Source organism: Leucoraja erinacea, chromosome 7 (assembly GCF_028641065.1).
Source record: "Leucoraja erinacea ecotype New England chromosome 7, Leri_hhj_1, whole genome shotgun sequence".
Taxonomy (NCBI): Eukaryota; Metazoa; Chordata; class Chondrichthyes; order Rajiformes; family Rajidae; genus Leucoraja; species Leucoraja erinaceus.
The window spans coordinates 59,275,730-59,302,806 of NC_073383.1; the positions used below are offsets into that span (position 1 = coordinate 59,275,730).

Below are 27,077 nucleotides of genomic sequence, written 5' to 3' on the forward strand. Positions count from 1 at the left end.
GAGGAAACACTTTTTTCTCACTGAGAGTGGTAGGTCTGTGGAATTCTCTGCCTCGGCGGGTTTTCTGGATGCTTTCAAGAGAGAGCTACATAAGGCTCTTAAAAATAGCAGAGTCAGGGGATATGGGGAGAAGGCAGGAACAGGGTAGTGATTGGGGAAGATCAGCCATGATCACATTAAATGGCGGTGCTGGCTCGAAGGGCTGAATGGCCTGCTCCTGCACCTATTGTCTATTGTTTATTGTCTAAAGGATGGTAATTAATACCAATGGTGCCCATCAATCCTACATAATGTATTAACAATTACCGTATTTCCCGACAATGAAGAGCACCTGCGTCGAAGACACACCCCAATTTTGAGTTGCTAAATTTTGTAAAAAGGCGGGCGGGACATAGAATTTCTCAAAAAAAAAGAAAGAGAAAGAAAGTAACAATTCAATTTGCCTAAGGCTTCCAGATCTCCTCCATTCTGAATGACTGAATGAGTGGGGGGTGGAGCGTGACCGCAGGTGGAAAGATGGTGGGAAAAACGGGAGCACACCAGGACAAGTTGAATCAGTTGTGATCTTATTGAATGACAATACTAGTTCAAGGGACCAATTGAGGTTACTCTCGCTGACACAACAGTAATCTCCACTGCCCACTGTCCTGTTATCTATCACCCGCTGACCCGCTCCGCTATATGATCTTTGCTCTTGAAAGACATGGAGCAGTCAGTGAATGTCATGCAGTGTCACCCAGTGCAGCGAGGCTATGTCCTGCTCCCGGCGGCAGTCAAAATGTAAGGATTTGCAGGAAGCGGCTGACATGAGCGAGCAGCAGGAGAGATGTGTTGAGACAGTGAACACTGCCAGAGGTGAACGGGCTGGCAGAATGCGCTGAGATGGCGGCCGGTTCTGCTGTCCGGTCCTGATGGCCGTTCGCAGCCACCACGATGGCTCCGCGCCTGGAGTGCCACGGCAGCGGTGAGTGAGTAATTTGCTGGCATAATCCCTGACCCCTTCCTTCTCAACGCACTGTGCTGACCCAGGCCAGACTCTCCACATGCTGTGAAAGGAACTCTCCCGCCCAGCAGCGCTGTCCTTTAACAACCGCTTCCCACTTTACAGCCGTTCCCATCAGCTGCCAGCAATGATGGATAGCCTTGACTATCTCTCAGTACAGCAACATCGTTCTTGATGTTGCTGTACTAAGGGAAAGCCAAGTCTATCTTTCTTGGTTAACAACTTAACCTTTGGCCTCCAAGACGCAGGTATATTTTCGTGCCTTATTTTTGGGTAAAAATAGCGTCTTCATTGCCGGGTACTCTTGTGAAGAAAAAGTTATGCCATTTTTTTAAAAAGATCCTTTCCTTTCCCTGCGTGTAATAAGCTCTCTGTCTCTTTATTTTTGTTCCTGTACCTGTTTACTACAATTTCCATCTCAATCAATCATTCCACTGTTAACTTCCCTATCACATCTTGTTGGTTCTCCTGTTCACTCAGATCCTGGTGGTTTTGGTTCACTTGTTGCATTGTTGCTGGCCTGCACTTCCAACAATACAATGAACAAAATAAAAAAGTGAGCTGAAACGGAAAAATCAGTGTAAAGAATACAAATGTTTCGCCCTGGTACTGCAAAATCAGCGTTGGCATCTACAAGAAATCTAAAGCATTCTTACTCAGATTACTAATGTTTGCAGCATGAAAGAAGAGATAAGGTTAACAATGCAGATCCTGGTGTATATCTGAGGAAATCTGAAAATCCTGTAGTGCTCATGGTACAGAAAGTCGTCACACCGCGAGACCAGCTCATTAACACACTCTCAATCCATACTATTTGGTGCCCTAAGCTGTCCAGTTATCTGAGTTTATTGCTCTGAAGGATGCCCTTCAATCTGTTTTGCGACTGAAAAGTTTTTTAAAAAATAGCTGAAGCAAGGGCATAATATAGAATTCTTACACATTGGGTAGAGTTTTATATAATTCACTAATTAAAAATATCAAAAGGCATTTTTTTTGCCAAATGTAGTGTTTACTTTCTAGATTGGAATACATCTCTTTTAAGACCCAGACTCCAAATCTGAGAAGAAAACCCTGAATTTTGTGAATTACAAATTAGTAGAGGCGAGAAATAATAAGATTAGCATCTAATATCAATCTACCTTGTTTGATCATAAGAACATGTATAGGAGCAGTATTAGACCAATAATCCCATCAAGCCTGTGCCACCATTTGATCCTGACTGATCTATTTTTCCCTCTCAACCCCAGTCTCCTACCTTCTCCACATAACCTTTGATGCCTTTGGAACAATCTCCACTTTAAAAATACCCAATGAAGTTGCCATCCACAGCCTTCTCCAGCAATTAATTTCACAGATTCACCACCCTCTGGCGAAATAAATTACTCCTCTTCTCCATTCTAAATGTATATTCTTTCATTCTTCTGTTGTTGCTTGAGACATAGATATAATGTAATGAAGATTTCCTTTTAATACCTTCACAATGTGGACTACAATGTTTGAAAATAGCTATCTTAACACCTGGTCTAGGCCAGTAAGATAGTCATCCCGAAAAATGAATGATTAAAAATGAATCTAGAAACATTGGGTTCTTGAGTTAGAGGAGGAAATACTTGGTGAATGCATGCACAGTGTCCTTCAATTATTGACTTTAGGGATTTAGACCTTACAGGCATAACAACAAAGACAGTTTTGTAGCCCAGTAGACACAACTGACCAGTTAAACTCTCCATAACCCATAGAGGTAGTATTGTTGCACATATACAATGGAGAATAATGTGATATGTTCAGTTTTTACAGAAACCCTCATGATCAAGTTGAAACATAGTTTCCCGATTGGCTGGTCGTTGGATTTAAAGTTGAAATGGCATTAGCTTTGGTTAGAATCTTCCAACCCTCCTTGGACATAGAAGTAGTGTCAAAAGCAAATGCCCCACCACCATTCAATATTGGAAACACCATTAAACTCAACAGCACAATTGAACCGTACGATGATGGTAAAGATAACAAATAAATAAATAAATAAATAATCAGCACAATGAGATCATTAGTGTTTGTAAAATGCTAAAAATTAATCCCAACAGGGATTGTTTAAAGATAAATAATTCAGGCAAAGGAAGTGACAGATGCTGGAATCTGGAGCTAAAAATAAAGTGCTGGAACAACTCAGCAGGCCAGGCAGCACAGATCGAGGGAAACGGACAGACAACATTTTGGGTTGCATCCATTCTTCAACCACTCTTTCCATGATCTCGATGTTTGTCTTTTATTTTATTTTTTTCTTCATTGTTGCCGACGTCTCCCAGCCGTTGCTGGGGGCCGTATTTCTCAGGACGCGATCCCTTAGCTGGTCGAGGAGATGCAACTGTGTCTCTTCCGTCCGGCAGCTTTTGCATCGGTCTCCTTGCACCCCTCGCCATACCTCGGGATCGCCCACGCGGAGCGTCGACTGCGCCCGCGGGCCTCTCCATTCCGACCCATGCACGGGGTGTCCCCGACCCACATGCAGGAGCCGCCTTCGACCATTCTATTCCTTCCCCCGGTTCTGGGGGGGGGGGGGAGGTCCTGTGGCGTCAGCTGATACACAGACCACTTATGGTCGATCCCTCGTCAGTAGCTACGAGGGCTGGCACATGACGTCACGGCCTAGGGGTAGTGTCCTGCTACTTAAGCTTATCTCACCTTGAGATGATGGGGGTCAACAGGTTGCTGAGCCCGAGAGAACAACCTCGCTCAGCTACAGCAGCAATGATAATTACGTTAGTGGATCAACTTAACATGTAACATCTGAATAAAACTACTGTTTGAACCTACCTGACGTCTGGCGTTATTCACCACGCTTGGTGCCGCTAGAGTATCAAGGAAATAACGAGCAACATCAATATAGTTTTACAATATCTCCAAAAGAACACGAGTAGAAATTCAATTGTTGTTATTTTGCTTGTCTGCGCAGGTGTTTCAAATGCCAGAAATTGAAATTGAAATTGAATTGTGAAGGTAATTGACATACATTTAAGTTGAGACTTACAAAAAAAAGTTATCTTAATACTAATAGTGCTCCTGGCCTAAAAACTACCAGTTGCATTAAGGGATTTTAAATGAATAGCAGGAAGAGCTCAGGAAAGGAGATCATCACTTCTTAGTCATCAAGTGATGAGTTCAGAACTGATGAGAATGTAGCTGCATATTTCTTGATTCTCTATAGGCATTTGACAAGGTCACAGAGAATTTTAGTCATCTGATCTATGATGAAGCAGGAAATTGAACCGAAAGATGATCTGATAATGACGAGCAAAAAATAGCCAAGATCAGAGAAGAGGTCAAGCCATGCAAGTCAAATTACACGGGAATCTAATGTGGAATCCATGGAGTACCCATCAATTATTCACTACAACATATCACATCCTTAAACTGCCATTTGATACTAAATTGTAAAGCAAGTAAAATATGCTGCAGCAAAGCATTTTGTGCTAACAATTTAGCATTTTACCAAGTAAATTACACTGGATATTGTTGCCTGTGAATGGCTGGAGATACCAAAATTAACAGCTGCAAGTGTGCAATCAAATGCATACCCTTTCTTAGTGCATAGTAGTGCACTTTTCCCTTCATTACAGCACTGCAAATGCAGTAAAACAATCGAATATGCTTCACAGTTCCTTACAGCTACATTCCAGCAACCAGAACAAACCTGCACAAACCTGCACCTAACTCATCAATAGAACATTCCAGATCATCGTTTGTACAATCATGGAATTGATTCCTTCTTGTGGTTTGCACTAATGTCTTGTTTTCGCTTTTTTCCCCACTACATGTGTAATTTCTGTATGATTTATGTTTTGAGTTTGATCTGAGTTTATGTACCAGTGATAGAAAATACAACAAAGAACAGGCCATTGGCCCACAATGTTTGTGCCGAGCATGATGCATAGCAAAAGTGATCTTATCTCTATGCACATGGTTCATATCATTATTCCAACTGTCTACCCTATCAATGTCTCTCATAATTTTATATACATCGATCAAGTCTCCCCTCAATCTCTGACATTCTAAAGAAAACAATCTACGTCTACCCAAGCTGTCACTGTAGCTGAAACTCTCTAATCCAGGCAGGATTCCAGTGAACCTCCTCTGCATCCTCACCAAAGCCGCCACAACTTTCCTGTAATGAGGTGACCAGAGCTGCACGCAATACCCCAAATATCATTCTAAATAGATGAGTTTTTTTCATTTAGAGGACGTAAACCAGTTGATGCCCAGACTGCATAATTTAGCAGTGGTGCTGACCAGATGAAACAATCCAATTATGATTGATGTTGTTCAGCATCACTATAACCAGGCTTTGAAGGCATAAAGTAGCAAATATGGAACAATCAGATTATTTTTTTCTCTCATCTCCAAAATTCATCATAATTAATAGCCAACTACATTTCAGTATATGTTTGATCTCTCGTACTCTCTTTTGATTGCAAAACTAATTTAATTGTTTTAGACACCTCAGGAAAAGATAGATCAGTTTCCACTTTTCCAAAGCTTTCTGTTTTTAATGAAATGTACATTAGTCTTGTCAGCCACAAAAGTTGCATTCGAAAGCATGATGAAATATTTATTCTTGCATAAAATAGAAGAGCAATGCAAAAAAAGGTAAGGAAATAAATTAATTAATTCTATAAAATTTTGTTTCCCAGTTCATTTTAGAGAGATTATTGAAAATAAATCATTTTTTTAAATCAATTTAGCAGAAATTGGTGTCGCAAAATGTTCTTGAGATGAGGGCAGTAAGCCATCTCCCTGAAACTTTGCACTCTTCTCTGTGAAGGTTATTCCACAATGCTGTTGGATAGGGAGTGACAGGATTTAGATCCAGCAATGATGAAAGAGCAGTGATACATCTCCAAGCCATAATGGTGTGACTGGGAGGGAAATCTGGCAGGATTGTGTCTATATGCTTCTGCTATCTATGCCCTTCTGGATGGTAGGAGTCATGAGTTTGACAGATGCTGTCCAAGTGTTATTATGTGCAACATTGCAATGAATTTTATGGTGAGAGGAACAATTGGTTACTGTGTTGGATGTGGTCCCAATCAAACGGGCTGCTGCAGATGGTGTTCCACTTCTTGAATGCTTTTGGAGGTGCAGTCATCTATGCGGGAGAACATATTCCATCACAATTGACCTTTGAATATTAGTGGGTGTGCCATTGTGTAATGCAAGATAATGACTTTCTTAGTAGATAGTTATTTTAACTGCAAATATGCAGAATATCAGAAACCTGAGAGAAGATGCTTTTACGTTGCATGCAATATTTTGTACTTACATAGCACTGTGAATGCAGTAAAACATTTCAACGTGCTGTGTGTTTTCTTCTGACTTGGGAGAAGACCATTTAATCCATCATGTCTACGCCACCTGCTTGAGAAATATTATTAATCCCATTCCTCCACATTTTTCTGTAGTTCAAGAAAGCTCATTAGCAAGCCATAGATTTTCCCCGAGGAGGGATAATTTTTGGTGATCAATAAACCTGATAACCAGCACAGCTTCGGGACATGGGAGTAAACAAGAGCACGTGGGGAAAATCCACAGGTAGAAGACAGTGCTTGCAGCACCACTATGCCACTGATTGTGACAGCACCGTCTTGCTCATTATGAATGCACAGGCCTCCCATTGTGATGCACCTCGCCACACATTGTGACTGAACCACTCTGACCTCATCTGATAGATGGCAGGGACGTGTGCGGTCAGGGGGGGCAGGGGAGGCAGGGCCTCACCTGTCATACTCCCAATTTTACTTTAAGAAAAGTAAAGAAATGGTAGGAAGCAGCCGATTCGGAAATTCCAAGCTGCTGAGAGTGTTCTTCCGTTCCGACGCCGGAGCTCCGATCATCCGATCATCCGTCGAGAGGGGCTGAAACATTGGGCCACCGTTGCGGCGACTGCGGAGGCCTCAATAAGCCCCGACCACGGGTGAACAAGAGGAAGATGACTGAACTTTGTTGCCTTCCCTCACAGTGGGAAACATTGATTCTGCTGTGGGTGATGTCTTATGTTACATTCTATAGTGTTGTGTTTATCTTATTTGTGTGCTGCATGGTAACTCAAATTTCACTGCACCAATTGGTGTATGTGACATTAAATGTAACGTGTAACTTGTAACTTGACCTAAAACGTCACACATTCCTTCTCTCCAGAGATGCTGCCTGTCTTGTTCCGTGACTCCAGCATTTTGTGTCTACTTTTAATATTTTACACCAACTACTTCAAATAAAAAATAGGATGACTAAATAGGCCTCAATTCAATGAATCATTTTTGAATTGCAAATACAATCTTACACACCTACAGACCGTCAATCCATTTTGGCAACCTACATGGTTTGCCATAGATTACCGAAATCCGAATAAAACTTAAACTTGCATTCCATTCAACAGTGTAGTAGTTTACAACTTAAGGAATTTAAAATGTTTTACTCCTTTATTTAAAATTCAGCACTAAACACAATTTTAAATTAATATTACTTAATTCTATCCCCACTTTACCACTCCTTAATCAGATTGCCGATGATTTTTTACTGATGCAAAATTTAAATTTTGCACCACAATCCATCTGTAAAGCTAAAAATTAAACATAATGGGTTTTTTTTACAATTTAAAGTAGATAAAATTCATGCTTTAAAAAATATTTTTCCCACATCTAACAAAATCTGGCAATGCATTAACTGCATTTTACAGCAAAGCAGTCTGGTTATAGAACCTGCCCTTCACACAAATTTGACAAACTTTGCAATAGTATGGAGTCATTTCTAGCAGACCAGCTCCCCAAGTGCATTCCTTGTACCTTCTTTGTAAATTCATAGGCTGGTTTTGAAAGGGATTATTCAGGGATTGAAAGGGATTATAGCAACAATTGTCCACTCTGCAGACCTTGACTAAGTGACATAAAAATATGACAACATAAAAGCTGAGTGTACATTAAAGATTGGCTTTAAACTTTTTCATACCAGTGGATATCAAGACCCGAGTTTACTATACATTCATTTTGGCCTTTGAACTGGGCAGGATTTTGGCCTTTGAACTGAGCAGGATTTTGGCCTTTGAACTGGGCAGGATTTTGGCCTTTGAACTGGGCAGGATCAAATCACAGATACAAAAATAAAATTGCTGCCTGCCATCAGATTTTGCTGAATGTGATGTACATTGATAGGAAAAGGCAATATTTGTTTCTTCAGTTCAGCAGTATTGAACTACAGGCTCACTGACCTTCAGTAAGACAGAACTTCACTTTCATTATAATAACTATTTTGCTATTCCTGCTGCTCCTTCTTGCCTGAAGATTTAATTATTGAGGCCATTACAGACCAAGTCAGACCTTTGTGCATGTGAATGGCTAATTTGGAGAAATTAAATTCAGGCACAAGATTCACAGTGCTCCATTGTGTCTTCAATATTAATGCAGAGTGGCTGCATGATTGGAACAATAGATCAGGGAGGCACACAGGTGCATGCAGACCCACATTTTTAATGGCACCACAAGATTATTTATATTCCATGAGTCCCACAGTTCTGGTGCAAAATGTTCATCAACTCATAGCCGACAGGGAAATACGGCACAGCCATTAAATAGCTAATGGTGAAATGATGTGCACCTAGGCCATCTTAGCTATCTGACTTTGAGAATCAAAAATGGCTGTCTCCACCTCTGAAGCCACATGACACAAATGTGTTTCAAAGAAAAAGAATAATAGTTTAGTTCTTTAGCCAGGGTGTACACTTTGATGTTTTGCATGTTATCGCATAATTTATGCTAATTTCACTAAATAAATTGACACCCTTTACTGACCTTGGTTAGCGTGGCGGAAGTGGACTTTTAACTGGTATGGAATTATGCAGTATGCATTGGCATTAAACAGTGGGAGGTGAACAAAGCACAGTTTTGGACTGCATAGGAAGGAACTACAGGTGTTGGTTTACATCAAAGATGGATACAAAATGCTGGAGTAACTCAGCGGGTCAGGCAGCATCTCTGGAGAAAAGGAATAGGTGACATTTCAGGTCGAGACCCTTCTTCAGACCCACAGAGACTTCGGACTGTTTTATTTTTGGTAGATATGGTCAGGTGGGAGAAAGTGGATATGATTTTGATAAGGCAGATGCGTAAACTGATGAAGCTCCAAATGAATTTTGCTAAAAATAGAAAATCCCATTTGACTGATAGTTTTATTTTAGGATTAGAGGCTAGCATGAGACATGGCTGTACTGGCAGCAGCTAAAAGATCTGGCAAAAATAAAAAAATATTCTGCATAACAGTTCATAGGGTGAAGGCCCTTTGAAGTTGATGTGCATTTGGTTGTAAGTGGTGGGGATGGCAGCATGTCTTGATTTTTATGTATGTTCATTGGGTTGCACCACAGCTGGAAACACAGCCACCCAGGCCAACTTACAAACAATCATTTGTCCATGCATGACTGTCGGCTGCCTGCTGAAAGATCTTCTAATATAGGATAACAATGTGACCTTGCCAGACACTGGCAAAGTGTAACAACATCTCAAACATAAAGCAGGTTAAGGTTACAAACAGTTACCATCACCTGACGTGATACCTTCGTGTTCCATCAAGTTGAGGAAGGTTATCCTCTACATGTAAATATGCTATCACTTTCCTCATGTGTTTACTTTAATTTAGTTTAGAGATGTGCTGGAGGGGTTCTGGTGTCGGTCAGGACATTCTTGCTGATGTTCACCTAAGTGATACACTGAATCCCAAAAAGCTGCTGCATTAACAGCCCCAGGTTAAAGTGCCTAATGAGACTTGAAAAATGTACAGATCACATCGTGATGTTTACAAATATGCAGTTGCAAACAGGTTTGCTCCAAACATTTCAAAGCGATCCCTTACTCTGACAGAATGAACAGAACTTTTCAAAGAACAAATTAAATAAATCACTTGCAGGTTTGTCGTATTAATAAACGGTGTTCTTGCTTTGCTTTCCCGTCTTAGTGCCAGCCCCTACATACAAAACTAAAATTAAAAACTCTAAATGTCACCCTTAATAAGCTATTAATATGCTAAAGATGGCAAACCATCTCTTCTGAGTAGGTTGCCTGGCACATTTCTCTGCAAGTCTCTGCAGTCTTTAGCAATGTAAGCTCTGACCCTTGTTAAAGCTTCGCCATTAACATAGGTTGAAATTCATAGTTTCATGTTTGGTTCCATGTTAATTCAGAACCAAATTAAATCCTATATTGCTATTTTGAACTCTTACTTTAACATGTTTAGAATTGCAAAAAAAAAATAATCTTCTTCACCTTCCTCATCCTGACAAACACAAAGTACGATAAAGGAAGCTGCAAAATATAAATTAATTCATTTATGTCTTTATGCTGTGGGTTTTTTGGGTACGTGCTATTTTTAGTTACAATTGACAACAATTTTCGTTTTGCTTCAGATGTTGAAATCACCATTCATCATTTAAACGGATTAGTAGCTTCTTTCACTGACAAAATGCAATTTGTTTTAGAGGTGTTGATTCCGTTGGCATGCTAAATACTCTCTAGCTCACATTACATGAACAGCATACAAATCTACACACATCAATACTGCATATTATATTTTCTCCTATGTTGGAAGTGTTGCCTGGCTAAAATATTACTTCAATGAAGATTATGGAATTAAGGATGATATTCTGCCAAATATAAGAGGTTTTAGATGAACCAGGATCACACAATTGACTACTCCAAATAAGTACAGGACCACAACCAATTTTCTGGCAACTGGTGGTCCAGCAGTTTTAATCTGGACAGTTGAATTCCCCCCCGGAAGTCCCCCACCCCAGGAATGTGACGCTTAGGAAAAGTGAGGCGGCCAATCTTAACCTCATCAGGACTTCAGCGAGCGATTGGCAGGTCGAATTTGCCCCCTGCGGCCAGGACTATGGAACTCCAGCAGATCCGTACCCATGGCTGACTTCCGAGGATGACTTTGCGGGCTGGCATTTCAGCCCCCTGACTGCTTGGGCTGACCGTTCTGGTACCATTTGACTTGGAGACTGTGACCTGTGTTGGGCTGGCATAACGGATAATTTGGCACGGCTCTGAAATCAAGGGTCCCAGAAAATTGGCGGTGGACTGATAATTAGTGGACCAATGGTAGTGTATACATCAACAGGAACTCTTGAAAGAAGGCAAACATGAACATAATCTTAGCACACACTTTATATGTGTGAAAATAAACAACATTTAAATGTGATGTCAGCATATTTGATATCTTAATTCTGGCATAATTTAAGTGACACTGCTGCAAAAAAAAAAACAACAATTATTCTATTTGCTTATTTGACATACTTTCATTTAGAACTCACTACTCTAAAATAATTTCATACTTTATACTTTAACAAACTACAGGTGCACAACCTTTTATCCGAAGTTCCAAATAACGAAAACCTCCGAATAGCGACATTTTTTCAGTCCTTGAAGAAAGGTCCTTGAAAACGTTCACCGAGGGCGGCCCGCAGAGGTGACAGCGGAACCTCCGGTCGGTCCTTGAAGAAAGGGGAACCAAATCCCCATTCATAAAAGAGAAGGTGAGGGTATATTGCGCGGGAGGGTTAATAATTGACAATCTGCTGCTGCCTGCCCGCTGGGTTAAAAAGTTCCCACGGTAGACACGATACACAGTGTATCGTGAGTCTTGCATGAGAACTTTTTAACTCAGCGGGCAGGCAGCAGCAAATTGTCGCTCCCTTAAGTTTCACCCCACCTACACCCCTCTGCTTCCAGGCCATGTGTGTGACCCCTTCCCTCCCCTCTCCAGCTCCCCGCCCATTGCACCGGCGCAGGGGGTTTGCACTGTCTTCACGTCGGAGCTTGTGCCAATCACCGGAGACGTCAGGACCAACGGGACTCCGGCCCCCAGGCCCACTGCAAGCACGGAGATCCCAGAGACCCACAGCCAGCAGCAGCCCAGCCCCGTTCCAATTCCAGAGGAACACACTCCCCATAGGGACCGAAGCTGATGGTGTGCAAGGTGCGTCTTGGTCTTGAGGTTGCGGATGAGGGGGCGCAGCTCGGGCTGTGACGTCTCCGGCCACCCCCCTGTACAGGAGCTGAGACTGGGAACTGTGGCGTTGTTTGCAGTTGCAGAGGGAGGGGGCAAGGGCGGTACAGTTCCCAGTCTCAGCTCCATTCCAGGGGGGTGACCGGAGACGTCAGGACCAACGGGACACCGACTGCAAGCACGGAGATCCCAGAGAGTCACAGCCTGCAGCAACTTTAGCCCAGCCCCGCTCCAACTCCAGAGGAACCCGGGTTGCGGATGAGGGGGCGCAGCTCGGGCTGTGGACGGTGCCACTTGTCGCTGTAGCGGCGCATCGGGGAGCGGGTTCTTGTTGGTCCTGACGTCTCCGGCCATCCCCCTGGACAGGAGCTGAGAGACGTCAGGACCACCAGAAGCCGCTCCCCGATGGGCCGCTACAGCGACAAGTGGCAGGTCGCCCACAGCCCGAGCTGCGCTCCCTCATCGGGACACCGACCCCCAGGCCCACTGCAAGTACGGAGAGCCCAGAGAGTCACAGCCAGCAACAACTCTAGCCCAGCCCCGCTCCAACTCCAGAGGAACCCGGGTTGCGGATGAGGGGGCGCAGCTCGGGCTGTGGGCGAACTGCCACCTCATCAGGACTGTAGCGGCGCATCGGCAGCAGCGGATTCCTCTGGAGACTTGGAGGGACAGGGAGACACAGCGGCTTTTGAGAATGGTGGGCAATCACTTCCAAAGTTCTGCCCACACAGTCAGTACACCTCTCCTACACTTGTCTCCCGCACTAAGATCATCTCGCAGAGAATGATCCCAGCCTAACCCTCCCTATTCTCTCCTATTCTGCAAGAAAAAACTACATTGAAGACTCAAACTCGCGATCGAGTAACTGCCGGGATCGAGGCGCAAACTCGCGACCTTGCGGATATGAGCCGAGCACTCTACCACTGAGCCAGCCGTTAAAATCTACGCTAAAAATCTTCCATTCCGAAAGCCGAAAAATTCTGAATTACGAAAAGTGTCTGGTCCCAAGGCTTTCGGATAAAAGGTTGTGCACCTGTATTTGCTAATTCTCCAGGTCACCGTGACATTGTTAGCTTTAAGAAGATTGAAGGAAGAGGACTGCTAAAGGTAACCTAATAATTGTTAAGGAGTGAAGTTATAACAATGAAACTGTTGTAGAGATGATAATAAGGTACCAAACTAAAGAATGATTCATGTTCCCAAAAAAATGTACGTCAGACAGTGCGTGGGTGCAAGTGTTAATATGTGGATGCTTCACCAGTTAACCAAGCTCTGGAAGAGAGCAATATTCTAATGTGCAGTACATCCAAAGTATTGTGTAGGAAGTAACTGCTGATGCAGGATTACACTGAAGATAGACACAAAATGTTGGAGTAACTCTGCGGGTCAAACAGCATTTCTGAAGAAAAGGAATGGGAGACGTTTCAGGTTGAGACCCTTCTTCAGACTGAGAATCAGGAGGAAGGGAAACTGGAGGTAGGAAAAGGTACAGAACAAATCAGAACCGGCCCCGATAACTCAGGAAAGGTCAAGCCCACAATGATCCATTGTTGGCTGTTGAAGAGGTGATTATGAAGGGATACGAACAGCAAGATGACTGGGGTGTGGTAGGGACGGAGAAAGAGGGAATGCAAGGATTACTTGAAATTAGATAAATCAATATTCACACTGCTGGGGTGTAAGAGACCCAAGCAAAATATGAGGTGCTGTTCCTCCAATTTGTGTGTGGCCTCACTGACAGTGGAGGAGGCCCAGAACATAAAGATCAGCATGGGAATGGGAACAGAAGTTAAAATGTTTGGCAACTGGGAGATTGCATTAGCCAAGGCAGATGCCTGGGTGCCCTGCACACAAAGTGAGTGCCAGGTCTAAGGTTGAACATGAAGAACATGTGTAATGGTGGAAACCTACAAACTGGTTAATGTGCTTGAACTACAGGGGGAACCCTCAACAAATCAAACCTCAAGTGGTAGGGCTGGGAGATTGGGCACCAAGGGAAGAAATATTAGGATGGGCTTCCCAAAAACTGCGGAAAAAAGATAAAATTAGTCCAGGTATCAGATTTTATGGAGAGAAGGCAGGAGAACGGGGTTAAGAGGGAGAGATAAATCAGCCATGATTGAATTATAGACTTGCTGGACTGAATGGCCTAATTCTCCTTCTATCACTTATGATCTTATGATCTTATGAGTAGATGACCTGTCCTGCTGGAATTTTCAGAAGTAGACCCCATGTGGTGATTCCAGGAGATTTGAGTCCTTTTACCAATCAAGGACTGGAGCTTCAACCTTTGGCAAAGGCTGACGTTGGCAACTGCAGTGATCACCACTTGCAAAAGTTTTGTTTGTTATCAAAAAATCAGTCAAGCATGCATTGCATCCAAATAAACCCTGTGGCCTCTGAGCATAATATTGTAGCGGCACCAAACGTGGTGAATAAACAGTTGCTTTATTCAGGTGTTACATGCAAGTTTGGTCCACTAACATAATTGTCATTGCTGGAGAAACTCAGCGGGTGCAGCAGCATCTATGGAGCGACTGGGGGGAAATAGGCAACGTTTCGGGCCGAAACCCTTCTGCAGACTGGAGGGAAATAGGCAACGTTTCGGGCCGAAACCCTTCTTCAGACTGGAGGGTGATAGATGCTGGCAACGTTTCGGGCCGAAATCTGCAGTTCCTTCTTAAATAATTGTCATTGCTGCTGCTTTTGTCTCGCGCTCAGCTACCTGTTGGGTTGATCTCATGTTGAGATATGCTTATTAGCAGGACACTCGCCTTAATCCATGATGTCATGTGACAGCCCTCGTAACCACTGACGAGGATTCGACCGTAAGTGGTATGTCTATCAGCTGACGCCACAGGACCCCTCCCCACCCAGAACTGGAGGAAGGAATAGAACGCGCTAATCTTCTACAAGAAGGTGCACACGCACAGTCGAGGGCAGCTCCTGCTGTGTGTAGGAGGCACCCCGCCCATGGGTCAGGACGGTGGGGCCCGCGGGCGCAGTTGACGCTCTGGCAGTCTGCCATCCCGGCCGTTTGCAGAGGGGTGTGAGGAGACCAATGCAAAAGCCTCCAGATGGACGAGACACAGTCGCATCTCCTCGACCAGCAGGGGATCGTTTCCTGAGAAATATGGCCCCTAGCAATGGCTGGGAGACGTCAGCAACAATGCAAACAAAGAAGCAAGAATAAATTAATTGCTAAACCCGGCGTGGTGATGCAGTGTAAAAAAGTTAAAAGAAACAAAACAAACTACAGTGAATAAACAAGTACAAAGTGGTAGGAAAGTTCAAATTGTTCAGTGTTCATGGTGCAGGATGGGAAGCTGTGCTGGAAAACTGGAGGTTCAGTGACAGCCACCGACCTGAAGGTGGTGTTGTTGTCGGCAGTCAGGCTGGAGGGACGGCATCCGGCCGTAAGGTGGCGCTGTGTACAGCGGTCAGGCTGCAGTGACGGCGGCCGACCTGAAGTGGCGCTGTTGACGGCGGTCATGGAAGGTTGAGCGTCTCTTCCGGCTGGCTGCCGCTGGAAATTGCCGTGGAATCCGTTGTGGGACCGCCCACTCACGACTGGCCGAGGCTCCACCCCACTGCTGGGTTGGATGGGCAGCCAGCACCCAGTGACCTTCAGGGTCTGCGCCGGTGAGGACGTCTTCGGGCAGCCGTCCCAGGTAGGCCTGCCATATCGGGTGGCTAGGCCTTGAGCAGTGGCCGGTGAGATAATGGGCGGGCGCACTTTCTCTCTGCTCCCAGGGCCGTCTGTGATGCTGGGGGCGGGGGGCTGTACACTTGTAGCTCCTGCAGCAGCTGGTGGAGGAGCGGTGGCTGGTGGGGGAACAACAACATCCATGGCCTCTCAGCTTCGGTGGGCAGAAGCTGGTGAGGGAGCGGCATCAGCCGCGGTCTCTCAGCCCCGGTGGTCGGCTCTGGGCGGATCATGCGGGAGAGCTTGGAGGCTGTCACACAAGGCCCAGACTGCGCCCCTTAACCCGGGTGGCCTGCGACATACCTTATGGTAGGGCCGGGTTGGCGGCAGCGTCGTTCTGCAGGGCTGGGCTGTCGGCTGCAGACATCAGGTCTCCTGAGGCTGCATGATTCTGGAAAATCCCAATTTGGATCGTCGGGGTCACCAATGTAGCGGCACCAAAAAATCCCAGAGTATTATAAAGGACATTTCCCACCCCGGACACTCCCTGTTTGAACTGTTGCCGTCAGGCAGACGGTACAGATCTACAAGGACAAGGCCAAACAGACTTAAAAACAGTTTTTACCCCACTGCTATAAAGGCATTAAATGTAGCCGCCAAGGAACGCAGGGGCGATACATACTAAGGGACTGTGGTACACTGTGAAATCGACAGAAGGATGTAGGGTTGGGTGTTTATGCGTGCTATTTTCATGATATTTATTTTAGTTGTTTATCTTTTTTAATATTTTACCTTATATGTATCGTTAGCTTTTGGAAATGTTTGAATGGTGCACTGACTGGCTGACATTTTTAAATTTTGTTGTACATGGTTCATGTTACAATGACAATAAATAAATTATTCTATTCTATTCTATTCAAATGTGGTGAATAAACAGTTGCTTTATTCAGGTGTTACATGCAAGTTTGTTCCACAAACATAATTGTCAACATGTAGCTGAGCTCCAGACAACACCGTCGCTCAGCTGCAGCAGCAATGATTCACCACGTTTGGTCCTGCTACAACATCATCATATATGTTGTGTTAAGCTATCATCAGTTTCTTTTACTTATTATTAAGTGATTATGTACTTATACATTATTGAGTGATTATGTTATAAAATATCTCGGAGCTCTTCTGAAGCATGTGATCATCCTCCATCTTGGCAACATCCTTTGAACTCAAAATATGCTTATAATGTTAACATTACCGTGAGATGGCACTGAATGACTACATCTCTGATATTGTGCAGAGAGCACAGCAATTGAATGTCAAGCAGTAAACTGTTTATGCAGAATGTCCAATCACATTGAGTGATCGGGTTGTAATCAAATCCACATACCGAGCACATGCCATTGTTGTGCCGTGGTAGAGAATATCTAGGTCAATGTTTTTCTCGAAGATCATGGGTTTTGTTTCTTCTGGTCGGCGAAGTGTTTATAGATATACGTGGTCAAGTGAAGTTTTACACTTGGTACTCTTAGTCACTGGAAGGAAATTATGCCAATAAGTAAACTTAGAACAGAATTTTCAGAACAAATTGTCCAAATCATTATGTTCCAACATTGCTCTTAAGCAACACATAAAGGGAAACATCTGAACCAAACAAATCTGCACTGAGTTAAAATTCAGTCAAAATTGTTCATCAGTTAAGGATGTCCTGTAAAGTTTACTTTTGAAGTTATCCGTTTTTTTATCTATTAATTTTTGGCCCTATATTCAGGAAAAAAAAATACAGTAGATCAAGCTGATAAATGCATGCAGTAACCGTGCTGCAAGTACGACTACTTAAGTGTCATGTTTTGAATTGGCAAAATATTAAACACTCAAATTATACTACAACGGCTAACTTAATTAAATGGAATAAACTAATTTAAAATGATTACTACAAACAATACGAGCTGAATCTTGGAGATGATGGTTCCCAGGAACTTAAAAGACTCCACAGATGTGACTGTGGTGTTGTTGATGGTGAGTGGGGTGAGGGGAGGGGGAGCACTCCTAAAGTCTACAATCAATTCCACTGTCTTAAGACCAGGTTGTTGCAACTGCACCAGGATGCCAGCTGTGTCACTTCTGGACAGATTCCACCCCATCCTGGATCAGTCCAATCGGGGTTGTGTCTGCAAATACCACCATAAACACCAATGCTTTTATGTCATTATATATTAGATGAGAACTATTAAAACAATCATGTATTAATGCATGACTTTTCCAATGGTTAAAAATGTCAATGAATAGGGCAATGTTTTTTTTTCAATATATGTGAATACCCTCTTAAGATAATCTCTTATTTTGTGTTGAAAATGTTAGATGCTGTTTCCAAACCCATCCATTTTCCTGCTGTCCGAGTACAATTCTCAAACACTGATGGCTTTATTATCACAGATGACTCATCATAAGTAATCATAAAATAATCATAAACACAAAATCATCCTCTGAAGAATAAAATAGTATGAGAAGTAGCGTTTTTTTTCTGTAAACATAAATTTGAATCTCACCATGGCAGCTAGGAATTGTAAAACAGTCTTCCACACAAGACTCTCTCTACCTCTACATATCTCTAAAGTCTAAAATCTAAAGACTCAGAATGACATCAATGCTCTTAAGTCAATTCAGGGGCTGTAAGGGGTGGACAATAAATAATGACTTAGCCAATGGTTGTCACAAGAATTTTAACAAAATCATAATATATCCTACCACAAGCACAAGTAATGATATAAAAATTAAGTTCTATGATTTTTGAAAAGCTTTGGGAGTATATTACAACCAATACGTAGTGTTGAGGATAACATCCTTCCCAATCGCAGTATAATTATTTTTAGCAACACAAAACTGTCCTTGTAGAAACTGTAGACCATAAGTACAAAATTAAATGCAGGCCATTTCAACAGTGAGCAAGAGAAATCTCTTTACACTTACTTGCTGAGAATGTTGAAATCAATCGCAGGATTGTTTGCTATATTAGAAATTACTGTTTGTCTTTAAAATTGCATTGGACACATGGATGGAGAAGGCCGTATAAATGTGATTAAGGCTAATTGCCCGGAACGAGCAGACTTTGCCTCAGAATGGTTGGACCAGATGGCCTGTTGGTATGGTTTTAAGCTGTATTTGGAAGTGAAAAGTGTGGTATCTACAATACTGAAAAAGGCAATCGCTCTTTTCTACAGCACCTGCTGTCTGACCTAAAGAGTGTGACCTGCACTATGTTCTATCAGAGGAAATGGCCTGTGCTGGTCAAGCAAACAAAAGACCATAAGGTAGAAGGCTACATCTATTAAATACACATCATAGTGAGGCATGCTGAACTTCAATTCTGGTACCCAAGAAGTCACCTGTAAGAGATTTTTCGAGGGGTTAAATTACTACATTGTGCATTTAGTGCATACAACATCAAATGGTTACTGTATTATTTCTTCACAAATGTCTTGTTACAATTTTTGTGTGCTATTTACCCAGGAGTATTAAAGGAAAATAACTTCATCCTCCAATTAACAAAGAACAAAATCCTTGTCTCACCCATTATCAGTATATCATAATGGTTTAATACTTACCCATAACTGCCAGGGCAGTGGCTTTGGTTAAGTACTGTGCCATTATGCTGATCACTTCTAAATTAGAACCATCCAACTTGCATCTGTTTATGGTTCCGGTGCCAGAACTAATCCAGTATAGCTTGTTCGCAGTGTAATCAATTGAAAGACCTGTTTCAACAAAAAATAATGTAGGTAAAACTTTGTTAGAAGGCAGATAAATATTACTTTCAGTTTGATGGGATTGTCAAACGAACCAATCAGTGACTGCACTATCTGAGGAAACTCAAACAGGCCTACTCCCCAGCAACATCCTCAGGACTTTCTACAGGGGCACGGTGGAGTCTGTGCTCACGCACTGCATCAACATGTGGTATTCCAACTGCAACTGCTCAGACAGGAAGTATCTGCAGAGGGTAGTGAGGGGAGCAGAGAGGATGATTGGCGTCTGCCTACCCTCTGTACAAGAACTGTTCCAGAGCCGCTGCCTGAAAAAAGCACTGAGCATAGCAAAGGACACACTGCACCCCCTCCACATACACCTGGATCTCCGCACCATCAAAGCCCGGACAACCAGACTGCTAAACAGCTTCCTTCCACAGGCTGTGAGGCTGCTAAACTGTAACTACACCTGATTCTGCTGCTTTTTTTGCACGGACACTTTAAATAACAAACTCTGGCACTGGCCAATTAAATCAGCTGCCCTGGACAATATATGACTGTTTTTACCTGTATTTTAATGTTGTTGTTTTTTTACCTGCACTTTTTTTACTATTCCTACTGTTTTTATCAGGGACTGGATTGTTTTTCATTTATGTGTGAAATGTTTAAGTTTTATGTGTGATGCTCTAGTATTCCCTTTGAAACGTCTTCTCATTTTGCATTGTACAACTGCTGCTTTGCAAGATGACAATAAAGGTTAATTGATTGATTGGTTGATTGATTGATTCATTTTTAACTAGACTTTCAATATTTACTCTTAGTGTTATTGTTACCTTTAATTGATTCTTAACATAAGTCACTGCAATTATTTTGAATTACTTTATACTGCACCAAATAATTTCTCATATTTTCTTATTGCATAAACCAATTGGCCCATTGATTCAATGCCAGCTCTCAGAATATTCCCATTTGTCCATTGTGCTAATCCCCTGGAGATGGGGCAGTTGGGAATTTGGGAGGCAAAACTGAGTCTTGTGTTAAAGCAAGCTGTGGCAAATAAACTACTGTAGAACAGAGAAAACAGTGGCATTGCCAAGATAATTGTATTTGGGTTTTCAGTTGTAAACTGCATGATGAATTGGAAAATGCACACGTACCAAGCAGACAAGTGTACTTAAATACTTAATGAGACAGCAGTTGAGCTCCAAAATTCAGAGAGCTATTTACTGTAGCATTTGGATAGAAGCATGTTCGAAGTAATTATTTGATGAACAGAAATGGCAAGGAATGCCTGGAGTTGATGAAAAAAAAATAACCATGCAAACTATACATAATCAGCACAGATGTGACAGTTTAAACAATTCATTTGCAAAGTTCTAGTGCCATGATTATGACATATTTGGCAATTGTATTCATGTTTACCAGATGTCTTCATATTGCTATTTCTTGCTTTTCAAATCCTATTAACTGTCTGACATATAGAAATGTGTCACGATGATGAATGGCATCCAAGTTAAACTACTAAGCATTCAACACAATTTGGGATTTTCAGTCTGCCAGAGAGGGAGTGCACATGGAACAAATAACCGCTTATCCAACTTCAAAGAATATGGGTAAAGTTGGAGAAGAGGTAATTTCAACATCCCCAAAATATACTAAGCTCATAACTGGAATTGAACTGGTTAAACCAGTTGTGATTAAATTTTCTGGGTCTTGCCCTTGTTGAAGTACCGTTTGTAATAAGAAGGACTTTTGTAATAAGAAGGAAATATCGTCAAATGGAAGGAACCAAACAATTCCTCATATAGACACAAAGTGCTGGAGGAACTCAGCGGAACAGGCGGCATCTCCAGAGAGAAGGGACGGGTGATGTTTTGGGTCAAGGCCCTTTGTTAAACACACATTTGCAGTTCCTTCCTACGCAATTTCTCATGGCAGTTCTACCCTTACAGAAATGAAACCGTAAAGGGAATTTGGAGAATGATCGGTCTATTGGGGGGGGGGGGCAAGAGTTAAGAAGAATATACAGTGGAATTGACGGCACCCTTATATGATTCATAACTTTACAAAATCGTAGAGCTGGATTAAATGACAATGTGGTGTACTTATGCTCTTATCTTTTATATTTTAGGATATCATGATATTTTCTGCTGAAATTAGTGCGCCTAAAACAGAATGAGCTGGAGAATTAAGCAAAATTAGCATTTGGTGTAATTTTATCTTCAACAATTTCTGTTTGTTAGTCTTAAATATATTTAATTATAAGGGTGGCTCCACTTTCAAATTTCCCAAAGCCAAGCATGAATTAATTAAGAAACATTGTGTATAAACTAGTTGACAGGCCTGCAAAGAGAGGTAAATAGCATCAACCAGTTCTTTTGGATAGAAGGTTGCTTAAAAAACGTGGTAAAAACTACGACATTTGACTGGAAAATAACTTTATTTATTTTTTAAATTAATTTAAAATCATGCCATTCAGCAGTGGCAGGGTGGCATTAGTGAAGCATTTTCATTTTATGTGGCAAACTATTTTTATAGCTGTTTTAATTAAACCACTCACTTACTTTTTAAGTATATGAAGAAAAACCTTTTGGTAAATTTATAAAGTTGAAACTTGGGGGAAAAGACGTGTCACAGTTTGCCCCAGAAAATATAATTGCTCCAAGTTAGAAACTCCACCTTATTGCAGAAAGTGATCCTTGTAAATCAGCTTCTAGCTTTGCCAGAAAATTTGTACTTTTTAGTTTAATTTAGAAACAGGTCATTCAGCCCACCATCGATGACCCATTCCAAAGGATTCTATCATATCCCACTTTCTCATCAACTTCATACAATGAGAGGGAATTTAACAGAGGACAATTGACCTACAAACACACATCTTTTTGGGATGTTGGAGGAAACCGGGATCTGGAAACCCACATGGTGACAGGGAGGACATGCAAACTCCACGTGGACAGCACCTGTGGTCAGGTTCGAACTAGGGTCTCTGCTGCTGTGAGGCAGCAGCTCCACCAGCTGCACCACTATGCTGCCCCTGCGCCACTGCAGCAGATTATCTTAAACTCTTGACTAATTAGTAAATTGTCACAGCAATTATTAAGAGAAGGTCACTAACTTACATTTCAGAGTAATATGTAATAGTAAAACTGAGTGATGTAAACTGAATCTGTTAATGCTAATTTTACACCATCATGCCCTCCAAGGTGGATAGCAACTGGTTGGCCATTAATCAACTGACAAAGGTTTGAGCCCTCTCCTGGAAAGTAGTGATTAGCAGGGAATTTTATACATCTATAATTTGGTTAAGATATGCATGAGCTAGTCGTTAATCCTTCAATTTGTCCCACTTTATCTTTGTTACTTAATTCAACTGTGTTTTATTGTCATATGTACCAAAGCGGAACAATGAAATTCTCACATGTAACAGCACACCAGGTTTGCAAGCACAGTATTCGATAGGTCAACAGATAAAAAAAGTTTAATAAATTAAAAAAACTCAATATAATGCTAAGAAAACAAAAAGCCCAAAATCCCAAGTGCAACCAAGTCAGTCCCTAGTTTGCAGTGTTCAAGAACATGGTGGTTGTTGGGAAGAAGCTGGATGTGAGAGTTTTCACACTCCAATACATTCTTCACGGTGGCAAGAATGAAACAAGACCATGGCCAGGGTGGAATTGATGATGCCGAGTGCCTTTTTGATGTTTCACCTCCTATAGGTGGTCAGTATTCAAGTTGCTGAATAAACATATGATGCAACTCTATGCTCTCTACTGTAAAGTGTAGAAGTTCAAGAGAGTATTTGTTGACACTGAATCTCCTCAATCTTCTGAAGAAGTAGAGATGTTGATAGGCTTTCTTTAAGATTACATCAATATGCTGGGTCCAGGGTACATCTTCAGAGGTTTGCACGCCCAGGAACTTGATGTTCTTGACTCTCCCTACCACCGACTCACTGATGAAGAGAGGTTTGCGGATCCGCAGCCATTTTCTGCGATAGTCAATTAGTAATTGGTTTTACTAATATTGAGAGTGAGATTGGTGTTCTCGCACTATTCAATCAGACAACCGATCTCCCTTCTGTACTCTCACTCATCATTATTCGTAATTTGTCTAACTGTGGTATCATCGGCAAATTTAAAGATGGAGTTGGACCTTTGTCCAGTTACACAGTTACGGCAGATGGAATAGAGTGTGGAGTCGTGCATTTTGGTAGTAGGAATAAAGGCATAGACCATTTTCTAAATGGGGAGAATCCAGAAATCAGAGGTGTAAAGGGACTTGGGAGGGGTGGTGCAGGATTTCCAAAAACTTAATTTGCAAGTCGAATCAGTAGTAAGTAGCAAACACAATGCTAGCATTTATTTCAGGAAGACTAGAAAACAAAAACAGTTGATGTTGTGCTGAGGCTCTATAAGGAGCTGGTCAGGCTTGTGAGCAATTTTGGGCACCATATCTGAGGAAGGATGAGCTGGCTCTGGAGCGGGTCCAGAGGTGGCTTACAATAATGGTCCCAGGAAGGAGTGGGTTAACATATGATGATCGTTTGACGACACTGGGCCTGTACTCGCCCGAGTTTAGAAGTATGAGGGGGGACCACATTGAAACTTACTGAATAGTGAAAGGCTTGCATAGAGTGGATGTGGAGAGGATGTTTCCACTAGTGGGAGAGTCTAGGACTAGAGGTCATAGCCTCAGAATTAAAGGACATTCCTTTATCCAGTCCTATTATTTCCTCTGCTGATCTGTCTGTGAGAGTAAACTTTTGTCGATTGGATTCTTGAGAGGCACAAGATGGAAACTAAATAGGTCAACAAACAAGGATGTTCTATCCAGACTATCTAAATTCTATGAGTTTTGCACTTTCAATGTTGTTAATATAACACACACTACTGTATTTACATTTACAATGCATTTTTAATTTTATATTTTCAACTAGACCAGGTGCAGACCCATTGGGCCTGTCCCCCAAGGCAATATTCCACCACTGACATATAGCCCCTCACTGCGCAGGCACGGCTGAGGGGTTCCCGTTGTGACTCCAGAGATCCCTGTTGTGACAGGAGTCATGGCCACACTCCCCCAACTGTGCCTTACCTTTCCTCTTCCTACCCCTATCCTCCTCCATTCCCCCTCATCTCCCAGCACTCCCCCCTCCTCTTCACCTTCTCTCTTCTTTCCCCTCTCCTCCTCCTCCCCTCCCTCACTCCCACCCTCACCTCTCCTTTCCCCTACCCTCAGTCACTCCATCCCTCCCTCCATAACCCCTATCCCCTCCCTACATCCTCCCTGCCCCTTCCACTTATCACCTCCCCCGATCCCATTCCCCCACACTCTCCTCACCTCCCCCACTGCCCTCCTCTCCCTCTATCCCCCACTCCCTACCTCCCCCACTCGCCACTCTCTCTCTATCCCCCCCCCTCCTCCCCAACTCTCCCTCCTCACCTCCCCCACTTTTCCCTCCCTCTCTCTTCCCTACCCCCTCCTCTCCCTCTATCCCTCTGCTCCCCCACTCCTCACCACCCCGTATTCCACCCCCCACAATGAAATTCGTGATTTTTTTTTTAATGAAACCTCCCCCCCCCCCCCCCCCCCACAATGAAAATCTTTTTTTTACATATAATTCTCAATGAAAATCAAGTTTTTTTTCTTTAAAATAACTTAAACACAATGTTAGCTGTTAATGAAAGCAGAAGAATTTGAGTTTATTTGAAAAATCGCGATTTTTTAATGTAAATGGGATTTGAAATCCCATTGTGACGTCATTGTGACATCGAACGTGACTGACGGGCAGGGCAAGTGGAAAAGTGGTTTGAAAAGTGATTTTTGTAAAGTTTAATATGTCATTAACATGCAAATATACTATCAATCTGAACAGAATTTGTTTCATTTGCATCACAGGACAATAGTGAGTAAGGTGGGCCAAAATTGTAGCGCTATCTTGTACTGGTTTGGTGGAGTTTTGGGAACTCACACACACGCATACAAACAAACAAACAAGATGGGAGTTTTACTAATATATATACTGTATACACACACGCACACATATATATATATATATATACTAGACCAAGTGCAGACCCGTTGGGTGTGCTCCCCCAACGCAGCCGTTCCCTACGCGTAGCCCCCATGGGAGACGTGGTCCTCCAAGTCAAGCCGTTCCCGCAGTCAGCAGTGCGGCTGTTTATAAATGCCATCTTTGAGGCGAGAGGCGCGCGCCAGCAGCCGTTATGGTCGCTGGCCAGCAGGATGTGACAAAATGTGTGTGTGGGGGGGGGGGGGGGGGAGAAGGATTTTATTAAAAATGTGTACATAAACACGACAAAATTTAATGAGGAGTGGATACTTGGAATGAAAAATGAAATCTCTACCGAAATTGAAAACATGTCGGCGTTTCTGGGTCTGGCGTTGGCGTAGCAATGAATCAAAGGCTGGCAACCACAAGTCAGGCAGAAACACAGCCAGCCAGCAGCCAGCCAGCCAGCAGCCACAAAGTTTTAATATTATATAGATATATATATATGTGTGTGTGTGTGTGTGTGTGTGTGTGTGTGTGTGTGTGTGTGTGTGTGTGTGTGTGTGTGTGTGTGTGTGTGTGTGTGTGTGTGTGTGTGTGTGTGTGTGTGTGTGATATATATATAGATGGCATTAAATGAATTCTCACCTTATTTACAATATATAAATTAACAGTTCAACTTTATATATCAGTAGATTGGCTTATGTTTGTACTGCTACACTTATTAAACATGTTTTAAAGTTATCTAATAACAGAAGGTTGAACCCTATTTTTACAATGCAACTAAAAAGGGACAAAATATATTTATTCCAATTAATGCAAATTAACTTTCAGCAGTTGGTGGTTTCACTCTTTCGATATTTCCACAAAATGAATTCCAAACTACAATGTACTATGATAGAATGCAGCTAAATAGTTTTTGAAATACAGCTTGGTTATACAATCTATATCAGGCATATTGAGTGGCATAATCTCACTGCATTTTAAGATAATAGTTTAATTTTCCTTTATTGTTTCCATTCTGATCATACGATATTCATTCAGTGCAATCAAAGTTTAATTATAAAAGTGGTGCAAGCTTGGGTTATCTCAAGGTCAGGGATTAGCAGACCAAAATATCATCAGCCTGCCACATACTAACTTGATGATGTATTCATTTAAAGAAAGTATGGAAGCACATGTAGGAATGCTTTTACTTTTTTTTCTGCTTCAGGTTACATTTATTGGATGCCAATCAAGACAAAAATAGTTCTCAATTACACTTTAAATTGACTGGAATCTAATGCTGGAATGAAGCACAGGGGAGGCTAGGTTATTAAGGAGGGTGGTGTGGGAAAGATTAATGGACAGAAGAGGCAGGCAAAAAAGCCAGAGAGCGAGGAAAGAGGGTTGGTTTAAACTGCACGTATTTTAATGCAAAGGGCTTGAAGGGTAAGGCAGATGTGCTTAGGGTGTGGATAGGCACGAGCGACTGGGACATTATAGCCATGACTGAAACCTGGTTAAGGGAGGGGCAGGACTGTCAGCTCAATGTTCCAGGTACAGAAGCTTCAGGAGAGACAGGGATGAGGAAAAAAGAGGAGGGGGAGTTGCATTGTTTGTTAAGGAGGGTGTCACGGCTGAGTTCAG

General features: G+C 42.4%; 1 protein-coding gene across 1 annotated transcript in view; it reads right to left on the minus strand.

Annotated features, from left to right (window-relative positions):
• Window positions 1–27,077, minus strand: part of LOC129699151 (low-density lipoprotein receptor-related protein 1-like) — an 877,455-nt gene that overhangs the window by 455,779 nt on the left and 394,599 nt on the right. The window contains exon 26 of the mRNA XM_055638819.1: window positions 19,295–19,444. Coding sequence (XP_055494794.1) covers window positions 19,295–19,444 — 150 coding nt within the window. The remainder of the gene's footprint in view (window positions 1–19,294; window positions 19,445–27,077) is intronic.